Source organism: Epinephelus moara, chromosome 10, assembly GCF_006386435.1.
Source record: "Epinephelus moara isolate mb chromosome 10, YSFRI_EMoa_1.0, whole genome shotgun sequence".
Lineage (NCBI taxonomy): Eukaryota > Metazoa > Chordata > Actinopteri > Perciformes > Serranidae > Epinephelus > Epinephelus moara.
The window spans coordinates 24,305,552-24,323,855 of NC_065515.1; the positions used below are offsets into that span (position 1 = coordinate 24,305,552).

Consider the following 18,304-nt stretch of genomic DNA (forward strand, 5'->3'; position numbering starts at 1 on the left):
CCTCGCTGATCGTCCACTGAATGGGGTTCTGTGACATTTTCAAAGCAAAAAAAAAACAGACTGGAGTGTTTAGAGCAGGAATGACGCTCTGCCATGTTTTTTTCTCTATAAGTAAGGAAATGAAATACTCACATTTCACATAATCTTGTTGAAATTCAAAGACCCTTTTTTTGATACAAGTCATTGAAGAGAGACAATAAAAATAAATGGAATGGTCAGCATTGTCAAATTGACTTTAAAGGTCTATTGATTGATTCACAACATCAAGGCATGCATTGAGTAACATGCAAGAAAACATTCAACCTTAAAAGTTGCAGCTAGCTGCCGGCAGAGGCCTTTGAACAGCACAGTGAATTCATTTAAGTTTTTTAAGTCTATAGCTGCTGACTGTGAACTGGTAAAAGTTTTTAGTTATATTTCACTAATGTATGTTAACTTGCCACCGTTGGAACAGTGATTATTGAAGTGTCAGTTCTCTATTGACCAATCAACAGACTGCTCCATTCTAGCTTTACCTTTTAAGCCGTTTCCACCAAGCAGTGCAGTACGGTACAGTTCAGTTCAATTGGGTTTGCTTTTTTTCCGTTTCCACTGTGAAAAGTTGTGGATGGTACCAATGGAACCGTTCCATACGGTCACCCTTTTTGGTCCCCCCTCTGTTGGGGTACCTAGCACACAGATCTGGTACTAAAAGGTGGAGCTGTGAACACTGCAGTCTGTTGATTGGTCAATAGCGGACGGTCACTCTGCTCAGGGCTGAGTTGTGACTGGTTTTGAGGCTCATGTAACCACTGTTCATACGGTGGAGAGTTTTATTAGTAAACTGTAACTATAAAATTAAAGGATGTTTTGCTGCCTCTTGCAGCAGCTGGAGTTGGAGAAAAAAATAACTTAATTCACTGGGCCCACTTATGACTTGTAGTGTTACGCAGTGCATGACTCAACGACGTGGATCCATCAACGTACCTTAAATTTCACTGCGACAACTTTGACCATCACTTTACTTTTTATATGACATGCACTTTTAGTAATGAGTGGATCTTCAAGTGTGTATATATATTAATTTTGACCAGATTATGTGAGCTTCATATATTCTAATCCTCACTCTGAGAAAAAAAAGCACAGCAGAGCGTCATTCCTGTGGGCTCTGGCAACACTAAACCCCTGAGCTTGCCTGAGAAGGACTAAATGCACAAACCAGCTAATTTTAAATATCCCATGGAGAGAGACTCTCACTGCAGCCTGTTTTATTCTGTTCTGAAAATGTTGGTGTACAGCCTCGTTCTGTGGACGATAAACAAGGTGCAGTCTTCTCTGTGTCACCGATAATGAGGAAATACAGTTGATGCTGGACGGAGCAGTGAGTGACAACAACCCCGCCCACATGAAAGAGTACTGTTTGTGGTGGAAACACTAGGGACTTTTGGTTTCAAAGGTACCATACTGATAGTGTTTGGTGGAAACAGGGCTTTCGTATTGAATCAGTGTGCTAGGTACCTCAACAGATGGGTGACAAACACAAAAATAACCATTCTTATGTGTAACAGATTGATCTAAACTGAATCAACTACACAGTGGAAACAAGGCTATAAACTGACCGCATCCTGAGCTTGGTATCCTTTCTGGTATTTGTTTGTCCATCTGGATGTACACTGAATTTAGTCTCAAAGTTGGAGAATACCTTGTGTACTCAGTGAATCAGAGGACAACCCAAGGTCATCACCCTGTGACTATTTTTTGAAAAAATCCCTCCTAAACATATCTGCATAGCTCCCGTGAACCACCTTTTGAGCAGCACTGACCCAGACAAATCAAGCCTTTCAGAGAACACGAGTCACCCCTGGATCTGTTGGTTGAGACTGTGTGATCAGCTCTACTGGCAGACGTTCAATGTTACACCTCGTGTTACAAAACACCTGGAGCATCGCCCTCTTGCCAAGCGCTGGTACTGAGAACTAGCGAGCAGGATAAACAATAAATGAGTGATGAGATTAGGAACACGATTGGGAGCAAGCGCGAGCTTGTGATTCCATCTGCATCTTCCAGTTTCGATATCGCAGCGTGCTGTTTTAGCAGGCCTGGATCAGGTTTCCAGGAAAGCTTTGTTCAACCTTCCTACAAGCTTCTCCAACAGCCCACAGGCTGTTCTGAGCACTAAACTACATAAGTTATGCACACACTGCATAAGACTACAACTGAAAACTAATACTGTAACCATAGCTCATAACAATAGCAACAGTTATTGGAACAGATTGTGTTGTCAGATGGCCGGTAGGTATGTACGGAAGTGTAATGCAATCACTTGAGAAAAAAGTATTTGCCTTGTTTTTCTGAATTAACGACATTATTATCTCCGAATTCTGTGTAGAGATTTCATGGAATAAAAAAAATCTGCACTTGTTTTTCTGAATTTATGGGGTAATAATCAGAAAAGGGAGAATTAGAGGTTATTTTCTTAATTCCAAAAAACAAGCAGAATTATTTTTCCATGAAATTGTTCCTCACAATTCTGAGACAATAATGTCGTTTATTGAGAAAGACAGGGCAAATGTTTTTTCTCTAGTGAGTACTTGATGCTTCCATAGGTGTGAACCTGTTAATTGACTGATTGGTTTTGCTTGCTGATAATTGCCGTACAGACTGCAGTAAACATGTTGTGTTTTAGAGACACAACAACAACAACAACGCTGTCACTTTTGATTTTGAACATTACCATTGAAAACTGAACCACTGCTGAAGACTGTTGCTGGTATTGTGATGTTATGATCATGTTAGTGTTCATTCATTTAGCCTATCCTAGCAGACATTAGGCGAGAGGTGGGGTACACCCTGGACAGGTTCAGGACAAACTATCACAGGGCTGACAGATAAGCCCTGTTTCCACCAAACACTGTCAGTATGGTACCTTTGGAACCAACAGTAACCCTTCAGACATGGTACCTAGACCCTAGTGTTTCCACTGCAATCAGTACTCTTTCATGTGGGCAGGGTTGTTGTCACTCACTGCACCGTCCAGCACTTACTGTATTTCCTCTTTATCAGTCTGCACCTCGTTTATCGTCCACAGAACGAGGCTGCATACCAACATTTTCAGAACAGAATAAAACAGGCTGCAGTGAGAGTCTCTCTCCATGGGATATTTGAAAATAGCTGGTTTGTGCATTTAGTCCTTCTCAGGCAAGCTCAGGGGTTTAGTGTTGCCGGACCCCACAGGAACAACGCTTCACAATGCTTTTTTTTCCTCAGAGTGCAGTTCACATAGTCTGTTCACAACGCTTGAAGATCCACTCATTACTTAAGAGTCTGTCATATAAAAACCTAAGTGATGGTCAAAGTCGTCACAGTGAAATTTAAGGTGTGCTGATGGATTCACGTCATCAACTCATGCATTGAGTAAGTTACAAGTAAACGTTCCACCTTAAAACTTGCCGGCAGTCGGCCCAGTGAATTAAGTTATTTTTTCTCCGACTCCAGCTGCTGCAAGAGGCAGCGAAACATCCTTTCATTTTATAGTTACAATTTACTTATACATGTGAGACTTGATGCGATATGTCTGTTGTGAGGCGACAATGCTAACCACTGCACACTGCCACATTAGTGTTGTGACATTATAAACCTTTGCAGTCCAAATTAATTATTCCACATCAAACCAAGTGAATTTTATTTATTGAATCTACAAAGTTACAAAATCACAAGTTTACCACAGAGAAGCAAAATGAAATTAAAAACCATTACATTTATCATTTACAGTTGTGTTTTTTACATCCTAAGTTTGATCTGAAGCAAAACAGTGGAATTTGGATTTTATTATGCAACTTTGTTTATATTCACCACACACTCAGTTGCCAGTTTATTAGGTACAACATGTAGCTAAATGTAATACAACAGTCTTGCAATAAAGTCTACATTCAAGTTTCTAATGTTCAGTTTTTGTTGGGAGTTTTAGAGAGTGTTGTTTCAACTTTATTGTCAGTTTATTTGTGGTGCTGTTGAACTGTATTGTTTTGTTTGGCAGATGTTTCTAGTATATTGTCCACCCCATTTACAGCAACAGGGATAGTTAGCTGTTCCTAATAAAGTGACAACTGAGTTTATACGACGATGTTGGACAAATGTTATGATGAATACATTGTTCAGTCTTCTGTTGGTGTTATTTTAAATGCATTTCCAATGCTGGCAGCTGAAACGTGGATGGAAATGAGTATATTGCTTTACCATGCTTTTATTAAGGCGTTTTGTGTTGATGTGTATGGCGATTACCAAGGAGCCCAGTCATGCGTGTCAACTTCTCTTGAGCCATATGCTACTCTCAGGTCATAAAACCACCATTATGTTGTAAAAACAGGAGTTACCCTTTAATATCACGAGCAGCACCATAAACCCACTTAACTTTTTCCATAATAGTGAAACTCTTAGACGCTGTTAGAGGCCAGTTTGCTTTCCAAATGTAAACCCTAAAAAAGCAGCGGTTTTGAAGAGTTTCCAGACAGATAGTGGTCAGCAGGATTAGCAGTGGCCTTGTTTGGTCTTTCAGCAGACGGGTCGGTGCGCAGATCCACATCTGATTGCGAGCTTCACCTTCATGTAATCAGACCCACTTGTGTACCATTCACACACTGCGGGGAAGACATGACCTGAACGCCCACTGAGAGCCAGACACAAACACACTGACCCATTCAGGCAGACTCCCAATCAGATGCATGTGCTTAACACACACTTACACATGTACGGTCCTCCCCAATTATCTCCACACACAAATAGATGTTGTCTAGAAATAGCAGGGCTTAGTTGTGTGTTTTGTCTGCAGTGAAGGTGGCTGGATTCTGATAGATGCTGGATTAGACGGCAGGAAAGAGACGGAGGGAAGGGATTAGCGCTGATGAGCTGCGAGTGTGTGTGTGTGTGTGTGTGTGTGTGTGGGTGGTAGGAGGGAGGGGTGGGGGGGGGGGTGGCAGTGTGTGTTTCTATATTTGTGTGTTGCTTGTTGGTTTTGGTGGTGGCATGTGTGGTTGGTATAAAGGGATCAGAGATTTCTAAGGAAGCTAAAGACAGCGAAGGGTTAATTAATTAAAAGGTCGTTGGCGGGTCAGCTGCTCTGATTTTACTGCGTGTGTGTGCGTGTGTGTGTGCGTGTGTGTGTTAACTATCTAAACGGGCTGTAATCAGCAGACTGAGGGGAGATGGGAGGAGCTGCTGACACAGAGCTCTCATTACTGTAATTCTCTTTCTATAAACACACACACACACACACAGACACAGGTTGCATTGTGTGTAACTCTTTGTGTATGTGTGTGTGGTCTGTAGAGTAAGTACTTGCCGCTTACACGCTGCCGCTCATCACTTACGAGCTCCTCCACTCATCTCTTCCCAAATACTGCACAGCAGCAGTAACTGCCACACACACACACACACACACACACACACACACACACACACACACACACCCTGAGGATACATCCACACTAATAAGTTATTGTTTGAAAACATAACTATAGCCGTACTATACGTCTAGCATCCACACTACCGCGGCATTTTGGAACCACTAAAATGGAGACCTTTTAAAACTGCTGACCACGTTTAGGTTGAATTCTTTGGGTTGCGTATGTAGTCTGAACGGATGGAAATAGAGAATTTTGGAAACAATGACACAGACATCCACATTCGCTTCCTGACTGGGTCTCATCAGTCACAGCATGTCAAGTGAAACATATCTTTAGGTCTTCATACCTGTTGTGATTTCATCGTCCTTGTGTGGGTACTCCTCTCCCATTGACATAACTTCATTCGACAATGGATACACTCTTGTTGGGTACCGCTCCAATATGTCGCTTATTTGCTTTGCAACAACTCCCAATCCCTTTTGCGACACCTTGACCACCTAATACCTTTGTTACTTTCAGTAACAGTTCTACCTCATTATTGTTCCACGCAAAGAAATCTCTGGTCCTACTTATCGCCATCTCTGTAGTATTTTCTGGAACTAAGGAACTAGACGTCGACCACTAGTGAATTTTTTAAAAGCTGATTTAATAACGATAGTTTGGAAAAGGAAAAAGCCGATATCTCTCCACCCACCCATTCCCACAAAAATGTAAGAAAACATAAGATTAAGATGAGATTAAAACCTGATATGTGGCTGGATTGTGTATTAAACATCGGCCACTATTGGAGACAAGCTCCGTCGATAACGACAATTTGTAAAAATAACAAAAAAAATCCACACATTACTCCTAACTGAGTCTCTGTCCCATATGTAATAGCAACCTGGAATAAGCGTGTTCAGGGCCAAGGTTGGGAAAAAATATGGTCCCTTTCTAATAGAGATCTATTGGATAACAAAGTTAAAGAGATTTCCTTTAAGCTCATTCAACGCTGTTTCCCTGTCAGTTCATTTTTAGTCAGGTTCAAAAAGGACACTGACACCATGTGCACTTCAGTAACATGCACCCAGAGATTATCTCCCATTTGATCTGGACTTGTTGTGGATGTACTGTTGATGTAATCTCATCATATTGCTGGCCAAGTTTTATACCCATAAATGTAAGGTATTAAATATCAAACCCTTTTAAAGAGGATGCAGAATCCTACATCAGGACTTCATATACCTAAAGGCAATAGAAAAGCTGTGAAAACCCCATATTTGTGCACCAAGTTTAAGATTCTGTGATAGTGCTAATTTAGTTTTGGTATGATTTTGTTGCATATCTTTTATTTATCTGTATCACAATTTGTTTGTAACCCCTGGCATTGCCTGTCTGTCTCTTTGTTGTTCCTTATTCTCTCATCTTCCGTTATGTTCTCTCAAACTGTTGTCTCTATGTTCACAAGGAAAAGTTAAATTAAGTATAAAAAAATAGTTTGAAGTGTCCTAATTGTACTGATTATTCGGCTAAACCAATAAATCAGTCACCCTCTTTAGGCAACCAACCGCAGAGTAGACAATCTGCTTCCTGTTTACATCGTCACACACATGCCCAGTGTATGTGAATGGTCATGTGATAGGCGTTTCGGGTGTGTTATTATAGATGTTGTGTGGAGGTGCCCTGAGTGAGTGCTTCATCTTTTAAATGTATTTTGCTGTCAACATACCAACTTCTATAATTTTCCCATTTTAACACCAACAACATTAAATTACATTTCCATTCCTAACAGAAACGCCTGTTCATCAGAGCTGAGCAGTGTGTGTGTGGAAGAGGCTGTGAAACAAGAGTTGAGTCAGTCTGATTTGAATATATCTTCAGAGCACATGTATCCAGAAAGGCTGTGCGTGTGTGTGTGTGTGTGTGTGTGTATACAGATATAATTAGATAAAATGGTCATGAATCCTCAGTGTTTAACCGTCTGTCTGTCACTCCCCAAATGATGAAATTATATTTGCTTTAGGACGGGCCGACGGTTTGTCGTTTGTTTATCTCGTGTGCATTTTATTTGTGGGTTGGTTTGTGTGCTACAACCTCTCCCTGTTTTAATTCTGCGTGTGTGTGTGTGTAACATTTATGAAAGAGCAGCCCTTGCAGTGAGTCTGGCAGCAGAGAGGGGTACGGTTGGCCTGCTATTGTGCGACAAGATCCCAGCTTTGTTGTGTGTGTGCGCGTGCGCTCGTGTGTTTGTGTGTATTTGCTTTTGTACACACCCTTGAGAGATGATGAAAGAGTACACAGGCGAGTTGGGTGGGTCCCCGGTGTGTATGTTTGCGAGTGAGTGTGTGTGTTTGAAGAGGGTAGAGAGAAGCTGAAGGTTTTCCAGTGGAGCAGAGAGGAGAGGTTGATCAATAGTTAATGTGATGTAAAGTGAACAGTCACATACCTGCAGGCTGCCGGGCTAAATGGTCCTGACACTGTAAAGGCACGACACTGGTGCAGTCGGTACATGGCTCCCATCAGTGTATGTGTTAGTGTGTGCGTGAGTGTGTGTGTTTTATTGGCTGGTTGCTCTGTATTTGTATAGCACTAGTGTCAGCTATGATGCTCGTTTGCCAAGACAACGACGGGCTCCAGACTGCAGAACAAGTTCAAGTTTTGAATTGATGGTGGAACCAGACTTGGTAGCAGCATGTCAGGATTAATAAGGATCAGAAGGTTTAGCGCCGAGTGGTTTGCCAGGGAATGTTTTTACATTAAAAATATCCGTATTTTCTAAAAATGTTTATCAGGACGTAGGATTGTGCTGTGAAATGTAGCACTGAAACAATTGCTTCTTTTTTAATTGAAAATAATTTCAGCAATCGGTTCAGCTTCTCCAAAGTGATGATTTGTTGTATTTCTCTGTTTTTATATGATTTTAAATAAGATATTTTTAGGTTTTAAGCTGTTGACTGAAATCTCCACAGGCTCTGGGAACTTTTGATGAGCATTTTCTAAACCATATATTTAATAGATCAATCAAGAAAATAGACAGCAGATTAATTGTTAATGAACTTAATCATGACACCAATCAATGCTGTTTTTGATTGAGTACTTTGAGCAACACAACTGATTTTCTACAAACCCCTTTTTTAATTTTAAAAAAAATTACAAAAACTTCTCCAATTTATTAGTTTTATTGTGTCACAAGTTTTTCATGATAGAATAGTGTGAAGTTACCAGAATTATGTTTTATATGAGAAAATATACAGTAAAAGAACTGACGATCTGACCAAGCATTTAATGCCAGCTTTTAGTACTTGACTTGGATACTCAGTGTTACACACACTCATAAAACATTGACTTTTAGAGCTGCGCGTAACAGTTATTTCTGTCATAGATTAATCTGCCAGTTATTTTCTCGAGTAGTAGTTTGGTCTGTAAAATGTCAGAAAATTGTCCCCAAGTCCACCAAGGAAAAAGGCCAGTTCACAGTGACTCAGTTTACTCTCTTAGAAGACTTAACAAATCAGCAAATATTCACATTTGTGAAGCTGATGTATTACAATAATAACTGTTAAGATTATATGTTTAGCCCTGGGATTGTCACTATGAAATGTTCATATGATAAGATGTATGTAACATTAATTTACCATCGTACCATCACTTAATATCCACTAAAAGCTTCTGCTTTTGCCACTGACAGGTCCAGATTGTTATTGTATGTGTCTGACAATATTACCGAAAGGCCCTACAGAGATAAACCAGAAACAGCACCAAAATCGCTATCTCAAAACCCAGCATACTACATTTGAATTCAACAGTAATTTTATCCTTATAAAACACGGCAAATTCAAAGTCACAAAAAACAACATAAAATGTCTTGGTTTGTCTTCAACAATCACTAACTCTGGTTTGACTGAAAATAAACCCTTAAGTCACACAATTACGTGAAAAATGATTCTGGCTCTATACATGCTAAAACTATTGTGTATTTAAATGGGGTCTGATGGGTTTGGTGATGGCGATTTTGGGGCTGTTTGTGGTTAAACAAGGATATTAGTCTTTAACAAAAAGGTCTATCTGTGTAGGATCATTTCCATAATGTTGTCAGACGTTTGTAATAACAATCTGAACATCTCAGTGGCAAAAACACTTTGAGGGGACGTAAATTGATGGTGCATAAATGCCCCAAGTGGTTACACTGCAGCCCATGTCTCCATTATTTACTTATATGCAACAAAAACATGGGAAAAGAAGGTCCAGATTAAAAAATACTGAGTTCCCCTTGAAGAGACCAGTCCTATGCTGTGGCATTAAACCGTTACGTTTGTTTAGACCAGACTAGGGTTGCAGCATTTTACCAATTTTAGGGTATACCATCGTACGAAAGTTGATGGTTATCATACTGCCAGAGTGTGTATTTAACCTCTGTTGTTTATTATTTGTTCAGGCTGCGCATGTTCTTTTGGTCACTTTCACCTCCTGTAGTTGTAATAGGCACAGGGGTGTGGTTTCACATTGTTTTACCTGTTCATTCACTGGCATGGCGGCTCTTAGACAAAGAGGGTGAGTGTTTGGCTCAGATATTTTCTGTTGACCGTAGTAACACATCACTTAATATTTCCTTTCATCTCGTTTTGCTTTAGTTTTCTCAGTTGTTTGTGTAGTAAACCACCATAAAATGCATCTCTGGACTTCTTTCTTTGAACGTTTCATTGATAGTAGTCGCTGCACACACCATGAGCATTTGCTTATTTTATGGTATTGAAAAAAAATGCAACCAGACAGAGAATCTAAACTGCTCATGTCCTTTCCTCTTCAATTTTTATTATAATAAAGCATTTATTCAACCCCACAAAACCTGTCTATTGTTGTTCCATGAAGGGTCATTGTAACTGATAATAGATAATACGCTAATTGTGTAATATTATATACAACCTTTATATTTTATGAGATGGTAATCATACCCTGAAAATCTCATGCTGTTGCAACCCTGGACCAAACACAGTTAGCTGGTGGAAGGAGAGGATGATATTGAATGTTTGGGGTGTGACGTACTGTATACTTTACAGAAAAATTACACAGCTGCTTAGTTTTTATCTAAAAATATATAATTATTATTGTTTTATCAGCTGGCACCTTCACATTTAATGATTGTGTCTCTGCAGTCCTGCTTACACTGATGCCATTCTGTGGAAGGAAAATTAATGTTCTCTTGAATTACATTTCTGTGAACACAGTTACAAATATTCCCAAACAACCACGAGCAACAGACGGGTGTTTTATAGAAAGAAAGAAATTGAAAATGTCCTTGTTCCTGAAGTAAAATAATCAATGAGGGAATAGTGAAAGTAAAAGTATTTGTTAAGAAGAAGGAGCAGTGGAGAAGAAGAAGCTGACATTTTTACAATACCCAGTAGCCTGTTTCATACAAAGAGACTAAAAAGGCAGTCGGCACATTTCTACAAAGTGCAGGATCTTAATTAGATGCTTCACTGTCTGTAGGCTCTCGTTAGTGCGTGTGTGTGTGTCTGTGTGTGTGTTCATGCCTGTGTTTATTTAGCAGGTTTGTGTGGGTGTGTGCATAGCTACTGTATGTGTGCTCACGTGTGCGCTTTCTCTCTGTGTGCCTACATGCCTGCAGTATATGCTGTAAGTATGTTGGTTTAGTGTGTACAAGCACACACACACACCTAAATGCTTCCATGCTCCAAGTGGTATGTTGGTGTGTTTTTGTGTATGTATGTGTGTGGGAGCATTTGTGTGTGTGTGTTCAGTAGCAGTGCAGCACTGACAGAGCTGTCTGAAGGCTGGCAGGCTGCAGATTTGTAGCGCGTTCGGCTGATCATCTTATCTCCTGTCACCGCCAGTGAAAGATTGGAGGAACCGAGCCCACCGTGGCACGCACACACGCGCGCGCGCACACACACACACACACACACACACACACAGACTCATATCTCCTTTTTTCTTGCCGGTTCTTTCTCTCTCGCTCGCTCACTCAATCTTGTTTTTTCCTCTGTGTTGCTGTGTCTTTCTCTCCATCCTCCAAACCTCCTCTCCCTCCCTCTCTCTCAGTAAATGGTGCTGAGCCAAAGACTAATTATTACAGGCAATCATTTCGACATGAAATACCCACTTCCTGCTCACCACTCTCCTCCCCTCTCTCCCTCATTTTCTTCCCCCCTCTTTTATGCTCCTACAGTCACATAATGGCACACACACACACACGGACACACATGCACACACGTACACATACACACATACACACACAGTAATTTCATTCCTTGAAGTCCATTTTGTGGGGAATGGTTATTTCTTTCTGAGTGCGACCTTGGGGTCTTTCCTGTAAGCACAAGAAGTGTCCGTCTGCACACTCTGTGTGTGTGTGTGTGTGTGTGTGTGTGTGTGTGTGTGTGTGTTTGCCATGCAACCTTTTAGTGCCGTTGTGAGTTATCTGGAACACCTTGCCAAAAGAGAGGACCGTTTCTACGGTTGTGGACACATTGATTTTTTCCCTGATTCTCTTTAGTGTTATTTAATAGCACAGCTGACTGCTGCTCATTTGCTAAACAAAATCTGATGAGCCAAGGTGGTTTTGCGAATGTTGCAATCGGACCGCAAATGGTCGTTTTCAAACACCTGAGGCCACACAAATGCCGTGACCTGATGTGAATTCTAAAACATGTATTCATGACCGTAAGTTGTCATTAAACGTCATGTGTGTTGGCCATTATATGGCTTTATTAAGCCTCTTTCCCAGCAGACGAAAACACACTAACACCTGTTATCATCTGGCTTTTGTATTAAATGGGAAAGGTTACAATTGGCATTCACATCCGAGACAAATGACTCTGCAGTAGTGACGCATATTTATCGGCTCCAGCTCCAATCGGTTTTGATTGGTAGTGATGGAAATACTACGCTGGGGTGGTTGCACTGATTTTAGCCATTTTGCCACTGCAAAGCATTGACAGGCCACTGCAAAATACCATTCATCTCCATCCAAGTAGCACTAGAACATGGTTCCAGATTAGTCAGCACGGAGTTTGAGAGAGAGACTGAATAAGTAGGAGATTAAAAAAAAAAGAAGTAACCACCATAACATTTTTACTGGCCTCTATGTACAGCAGCTGTCCACTGCTCTGGTCCACTGGCAATGGGGAAAGCAGTCTATCAACTGTTAATATCGGGTCTTCTTGCGTTTAAAAAACCACATACACAGGCTAATTTTGGTGAAAAAAAAAAGGGTATTAGATAGTAGGGCTGCCACGATTAGTCGACTAATCAATGGTTAATCGACTATTAAAATAATCGGTGACTATTTTAGTAGTCGACTAATCGGTTTGAGTCATTTTTCATAGAAAAGTACTATAAAAGTACCCCAAGATACTCTTATTGCAGCTTCTTATGTTCAAATATTGGCAGCTTTACACACTCTCCCATGACGGTGAACTAAAACCCTTTGGCATGAGTACGAAACAAGACATTAGATGACATAATTTTGGGGTTTGGGAGAGACAGACCGACATTTTTCAACATTTTAACACATTTTCTGATAAAATGATTAGTCCACTGATCAAAGAAATAATCGACAGATTAGTCGACAATGAAAATAGTCGTTAGCTGCAGCCCTATTAGATAGGTGAGAGTAGAAGGAAATGAAAGCAGAGAGAGAGATGGGTAGCAACATGTAGTAAAGGCCCCATTCAGACTAGAACATATGGGATACAATTTTGATAATCAAGTGATTGTTTTTGTTTTTGTTTTTTTGGTTTTTTTTAAAGATATTTTTTGGGGCATTTTTTAGCCTTTAATGGATAGGACAGACAAGCATGAAGGGGGGAGAGAGAGAGGGAGTGACATGCAGCAAAGGGCCACAGGCTGGAATCGAACCTGGGCCGCTGCGGCAACAGCCTTGTACATGGGGCGCCTGCTCTACCACTAAGCCACCGACGCCCCATCAAGAGATTGTTAAAGTCATTTAATGGACAAGATTGCCAAACATTCTCTGGTTCCAACTTCTCATCTGTGAGGATTTGATGCTTTTTTTCTGATTTACATTAACTGTATTTTTGGATTTTGCACTTTTGGTTGGACTAGAAAACAAATGTAAGGATGTCACCATAGGCTCTAGAAAATTTCAGCTTTTTTTGACATTGTCTGGAGTAAAGAAGTGTTGTCAGAAGTATCGCCTTATCATTACATATTTATTCCTAAAATTTGAAATGGTTTCAATACTCATTTTCCGGAATGTCAATCCACTGGTATGAGCTGTGCTGCTGAATCGATGAGTAGATTCAGTGATCAATGATCCAGTATTATCGATGCAGCAAAACATCGATACATATCCTCATATTTAAGATAATCCTTTATTTTGAAATTTCCATGGCACATCTGTGTCGCCATTTCCATCCAAGCCGCACTTCCTGAGAGAAAGACGATGAGGATATTTACTGATATTGTTTCATATTGATGACAGACCCCTGATCAAAATCATATTGTATCAGACTTTGTGATATCAGCAAACATATCGTATTGTTGTCCAAAGAAATTATATAATATTGTGTATCTTGATGAAACTTGTAATTTACACCCGTACTAATGAACTAACAGATTACTCTGCTATTGGAAACAATCTTAAGTTACAGTCCTGATCACACCTCTGTGCCAATCAATAATTGGTTATATGTTAGTTGTGTGTGCTGTGCGTATGTGTGTGTGTGTGTGTGTGTGTGTGTGTGTGTGTGTCTAGTCATTGTGCTGCTTCTCCAAGCTCAACCCAAGTTTATGTTGTGATGAACACACTGGCAGTCATGCACACAAACACACATTCACATTAGTCCTCGGCCCAGCTGTGAGTGACTTCTGCCGAGAGGCAATTCCACTGTAATAAAATCTATAGGGTGGGTGGGAGGTGTGGGGTGGTGGTGGTGGTGGTGGGGGTTTAATCCTCACTACCCCACTCACCCACCACCCCCACCGCCCTCTCCCACTCCTCGTCGTGCTTCTCTCTCTCTCTCTCTCCTCTCGTCCCTCTTCTCCTCAACTGACTGGCAATGATAAATGAGTCAATTATGTGTGTGTGTGCACGCGGCGCTGGAGAAGGGGAGCGGATGGGGCCGTTATTACCTGTTGCGGCTGGGGGTAATGTTGCGGTATTAATCATATTCTAATTTTCCTCTGCCAAACGACCCCCCCACCACCACCACTACCTCCCTCCACCCACCTCCAACGTCCCACCTCACCACACCACACCACAACCCCCCTATCAATCTATCTGCCGCCCGCAAACAAGTCGGCGTAAACTGCCGAGGGCCCAAAATATACTACCTCTCTGGGGAGGGAGGGGGGAGTCTGAGGAGATGGGGTGTAGAGATGGAGAGAGAGTTGCAGAGGTAACAGGGGAGGTGTTTGTGTGCTTGGACCTGATATACAAACACATTTAGAAATGGAAATGTGTGTGTGTGTGTGTGTGTGTGTGTTTGCAAATCCAGCCATTGGCATTACCCAGTTTTAGAGGACACCAGGGACTGGTTTGGGTGCGAGGAGAGAAAGGCAGACACACAGGACAGACAGAAATATGGGACACTTGGGAGAGGTGTTTGGCTGCTATCGCTTCAGAGACGTGTGTGTGTGTGTGTGTGTGTGTTTGTGTTTGTGTGTGAAAGAGCTTCCATGCCAGGTCTCGCTGTAGCCGTGGTAACCTGACATGTTCAAAGACTGAGCAACAGACACAGGTCATGTCCCGAGCAGAAGACGAGAGAAGTGATTGTTAAAACAGAGAAAAAAGCAGATTTATTACACATCCAGACAGAACCGGCTCTTTTGACCCACTTAAAGCAGAAGCTTCGACTCTGGTAAAAACTTGGCAGAGTGCGCTGTCGAAGGTGAAAGAAGGGGGAGCGGTCAGACAGACAGAGAGACAGACGGACTGGCTGGTAATTGGGGAAGCAACAAAATGAGGATGAGTGGAGGGCACATGGATAGATTGAAAATTGTCGAGAGAGAGAGGGAGAGAGGGAGAGGAAGAGAGAGACACCTTGGATGTGCCTGCCTGCAGTCTTGGCTGGGTTTCAGGCTCCAAGCGTGACTTCGTCTATTTCTGCTCTGCTCTGAGGTGATAATGGGCTGTCAGCACCCCAGTCACCCTGCTCCCTCCTCCCCCACTGAGTGTGAGAGAGAGGGAGAGAGCGACGGAGAGGTGACAGAGAGAGGGAACGAGTGGGGAGTAATTTGTTGTCATGTAGCTAATTGCATTGTGTATTTTTACTTGGAATATGATACAAATGAAAACTCAACGTCTTTATTTTTTTCCCCACTCTTCTCTTTTGTTGCAGTTTGAAACTGGAATGTGAGAAACTGGCCACAGAGAAGACAGAGATCCAAAGGCACTACGTTATGGTGAGACACACACACACACTCACACACACGCGGGCCATGTCTCTCCACAACAAGTGAGATGCCAAGTCCACTAAATCCCTTTCATCTGCTAACAGCTGCCAAACAACACCCACCAAAAACCACACGGAAGACCACACACACACATATTATAGGACTGCAGAATAAACAGCACTTACATGGGCGTGCAAACTTGTGCTTGTGTTTGCAACTGTTTCTTCTGAGATATGTCCTCCTGGGCTGTGCTGCTGATGTGTGTTCACATCTGTCTGCAGCTGTGCATGGAACTTCTCACTCCAAACATCTTTATATACAGTTAAACCATCAAACGTCTAAGTGCTGAAAGCTGGCAGCCAACGCCTGGTCTGATTCATACTCCTCTTAATTCTCTGATCACACAAAAAAAGTCTAATTTTGGCATCTGTGCCAAAACTTGGGTATCGTATCAGTACTAGTGTTGACACATTTCAAACAACGCCCATCTTTACATGTCTGTGTCTGTTACAGTTGGCAGCACAGATGTGATTGAAGGTAAATCCCCTCAATTTAGTCTCAGTAACATTTGTGTATGAAGGAGCTTGTTTGTCTTTCTCAAAATAGAGCATTTAACGAGATAATACAGAAGAAAAAGACACTGTTCTTAAAGGTGTATGGTTGGTACAGTATCTGTGATACATTCGGGTGGTTCATGCCATCAGCGTAGGGGTAATGCGGGATTAAAACTTTTGCATTGAATCGACGCTGTACATACGGCGTAGCCTGATGTGCACCTCCCCAGAAATGTAACTACACGTCGCGGTGAGGCAGAAACCATTTCCCTCAGTGGAAATTAAGCTTTTAATAACTTACATTTCACAGATAAGTAACAGTAAATTGTGAAGACAATAAAGCCTCCACACAATAGCATTTTAAGTCTTGTGTGTGATTTATCCTGGCTTCATATGAGCAGAGGAAATCTCTGCTTGTCCCTAGGCTAATTTATACAATGTAAAATGCCATAGGCTTGTGCTAATAACGTTAGCATGTTACATTTGTTTGGAAAATGTGTTTAGTGTAAGACAGTAGTTTTGTCTTTGAGCCTTGTGAGTTGTAATGGAGCTGAATTTTGTAACGTTACCTTTGTTAAATGTTGCTGTTGTCCCTGGCTTCATATGAGTAGAGGAAAAGTCCGCTAGCTGCTAGGCTAATTTATACAATGTAAAATACCATAAGCTTGTGCTAATATCATTAGCATGTTGTATTTGTGGGGAAAATGTGTCCAGATAAAGACAAGTGCTTGACTGTAAATGCTGCGAGTTATAGTGAAGCTGATTTGTGTACTTGTGTTTGAAATTGTCTCTGTTAAGCCATGTTTTAATATGTGTTTTGAATCATCTAAACTTAACAGCACTTCACAGAAACCCTGTCGCCAACTTATGTTTTAGAGGTGACACAGACACACCACCGCACAAGTATAAATGCTCACATCGCCGTAGGCCATGTGTGTAGGCTACGGTGTTGGCTCTGCATTGAGCTGATGCACAAATATAAATACCGCTTAACCTGTGGAGTTTTTGACCTCTTGTAACAGTCCTAGAGTGTATTGTTTAAAATCCCCTCATGCGAATGGTTTATTGAAGTCAATAACTTTGAGCTTTTCACTGTTGATTGTACAAAACAAAAAAAATTGAGTTAATCATCTCCGGCTCTGGGGAATGGTGTTTGGTATTTGTCATCAGAATCAGTGCAAGATTTATACTAAGTAGGTTTTCACTTAAAAGGAATTTGCTTCGGTCTTAGATGCATACCCTAAACACAGAGGAAATTAAAAAAGTAAGAGACTGTGTTAGTGGGGGTCCCGAGGCTTGCCGATGAGGCCCACTGCAGTTGGGAATGAACTGTTCTTGTGCTGTGAGGTTTTGGTTTTCGTTATTTTATGCCATTTTAAAGATCAAGTAATTAATTGGTTAATGAAGACAATAATTATTTATAGTGAGCATTGTCGTCTCAGTCCCGTACTCTACCCACTGAACTATACAGACTTGAAGTTGTTTCGCTGCTGTGTCACTGGTTGTCAGTCATTCCCTCCCACACTGCTGTGTTAGGTTAGTGTGATCACAGTGCGTTCTCTGACACTGCTGCTTAATTTGCCCACTCATTGTCATCATTCCTCTAAAGTTTGAAGCTTTTGCATCTCATCATGAGCAGAGGAAGTTATAGAAGTCAGCATGTGAGTATAGTTTGAATTACAGGAACAAAAATGTAGCAGAGACACGTTATCTTCTCAAAAGATTGTACAGAAATATTTAAATTATACTATGTGGGAATTGTCAATTAGGGTGTTGAAGGAAGGTTACATTTGTTGTAATGGAAAAGACGATATTTTAGCAAGCTAACTAAGCTAACCGCCAGCACTTTCCTGTCCAACAGAGAACAAGCCAACTCTGCATCACTCGTCATCTCCATCTTCTTCAGTGCTCGCCAGTGAAAGTGAAAGCCAACCCCAAATTCATTTCTTGTTTGGAATGAGCTTTGTCCGCTTGGCGTTTCAGCTTGCTACGTTTTCTCTGATTTGTGTC

General features: G+C 41.3%; 1 protein-coding gene across 1 annotated transcript in view; it reads left to right on the forward strand.

Annotated features, from left to right (window-relative positions):
- tle2a (TLE family member 2, transcriptional corepressor a) overlaps positions 1-18,304 on the forward strand; it is a 42,973-nt gene that overhangs the window by 2,250 nt on the left and 22,419 nt on the right. The window contains exon 2 of the mRNA XM_050054708.1: positions 15,686-15,749. Within this exon, the coding sequence (XP_049910665.1) occupies positions 15,747-15,749 (3 nt within the window). The 5' untranslated portion in view covers positions 15,686-15,746. The remainder of the gene's footprint in view (positions 1-15,685; positions 15,750-18,304) is intronic.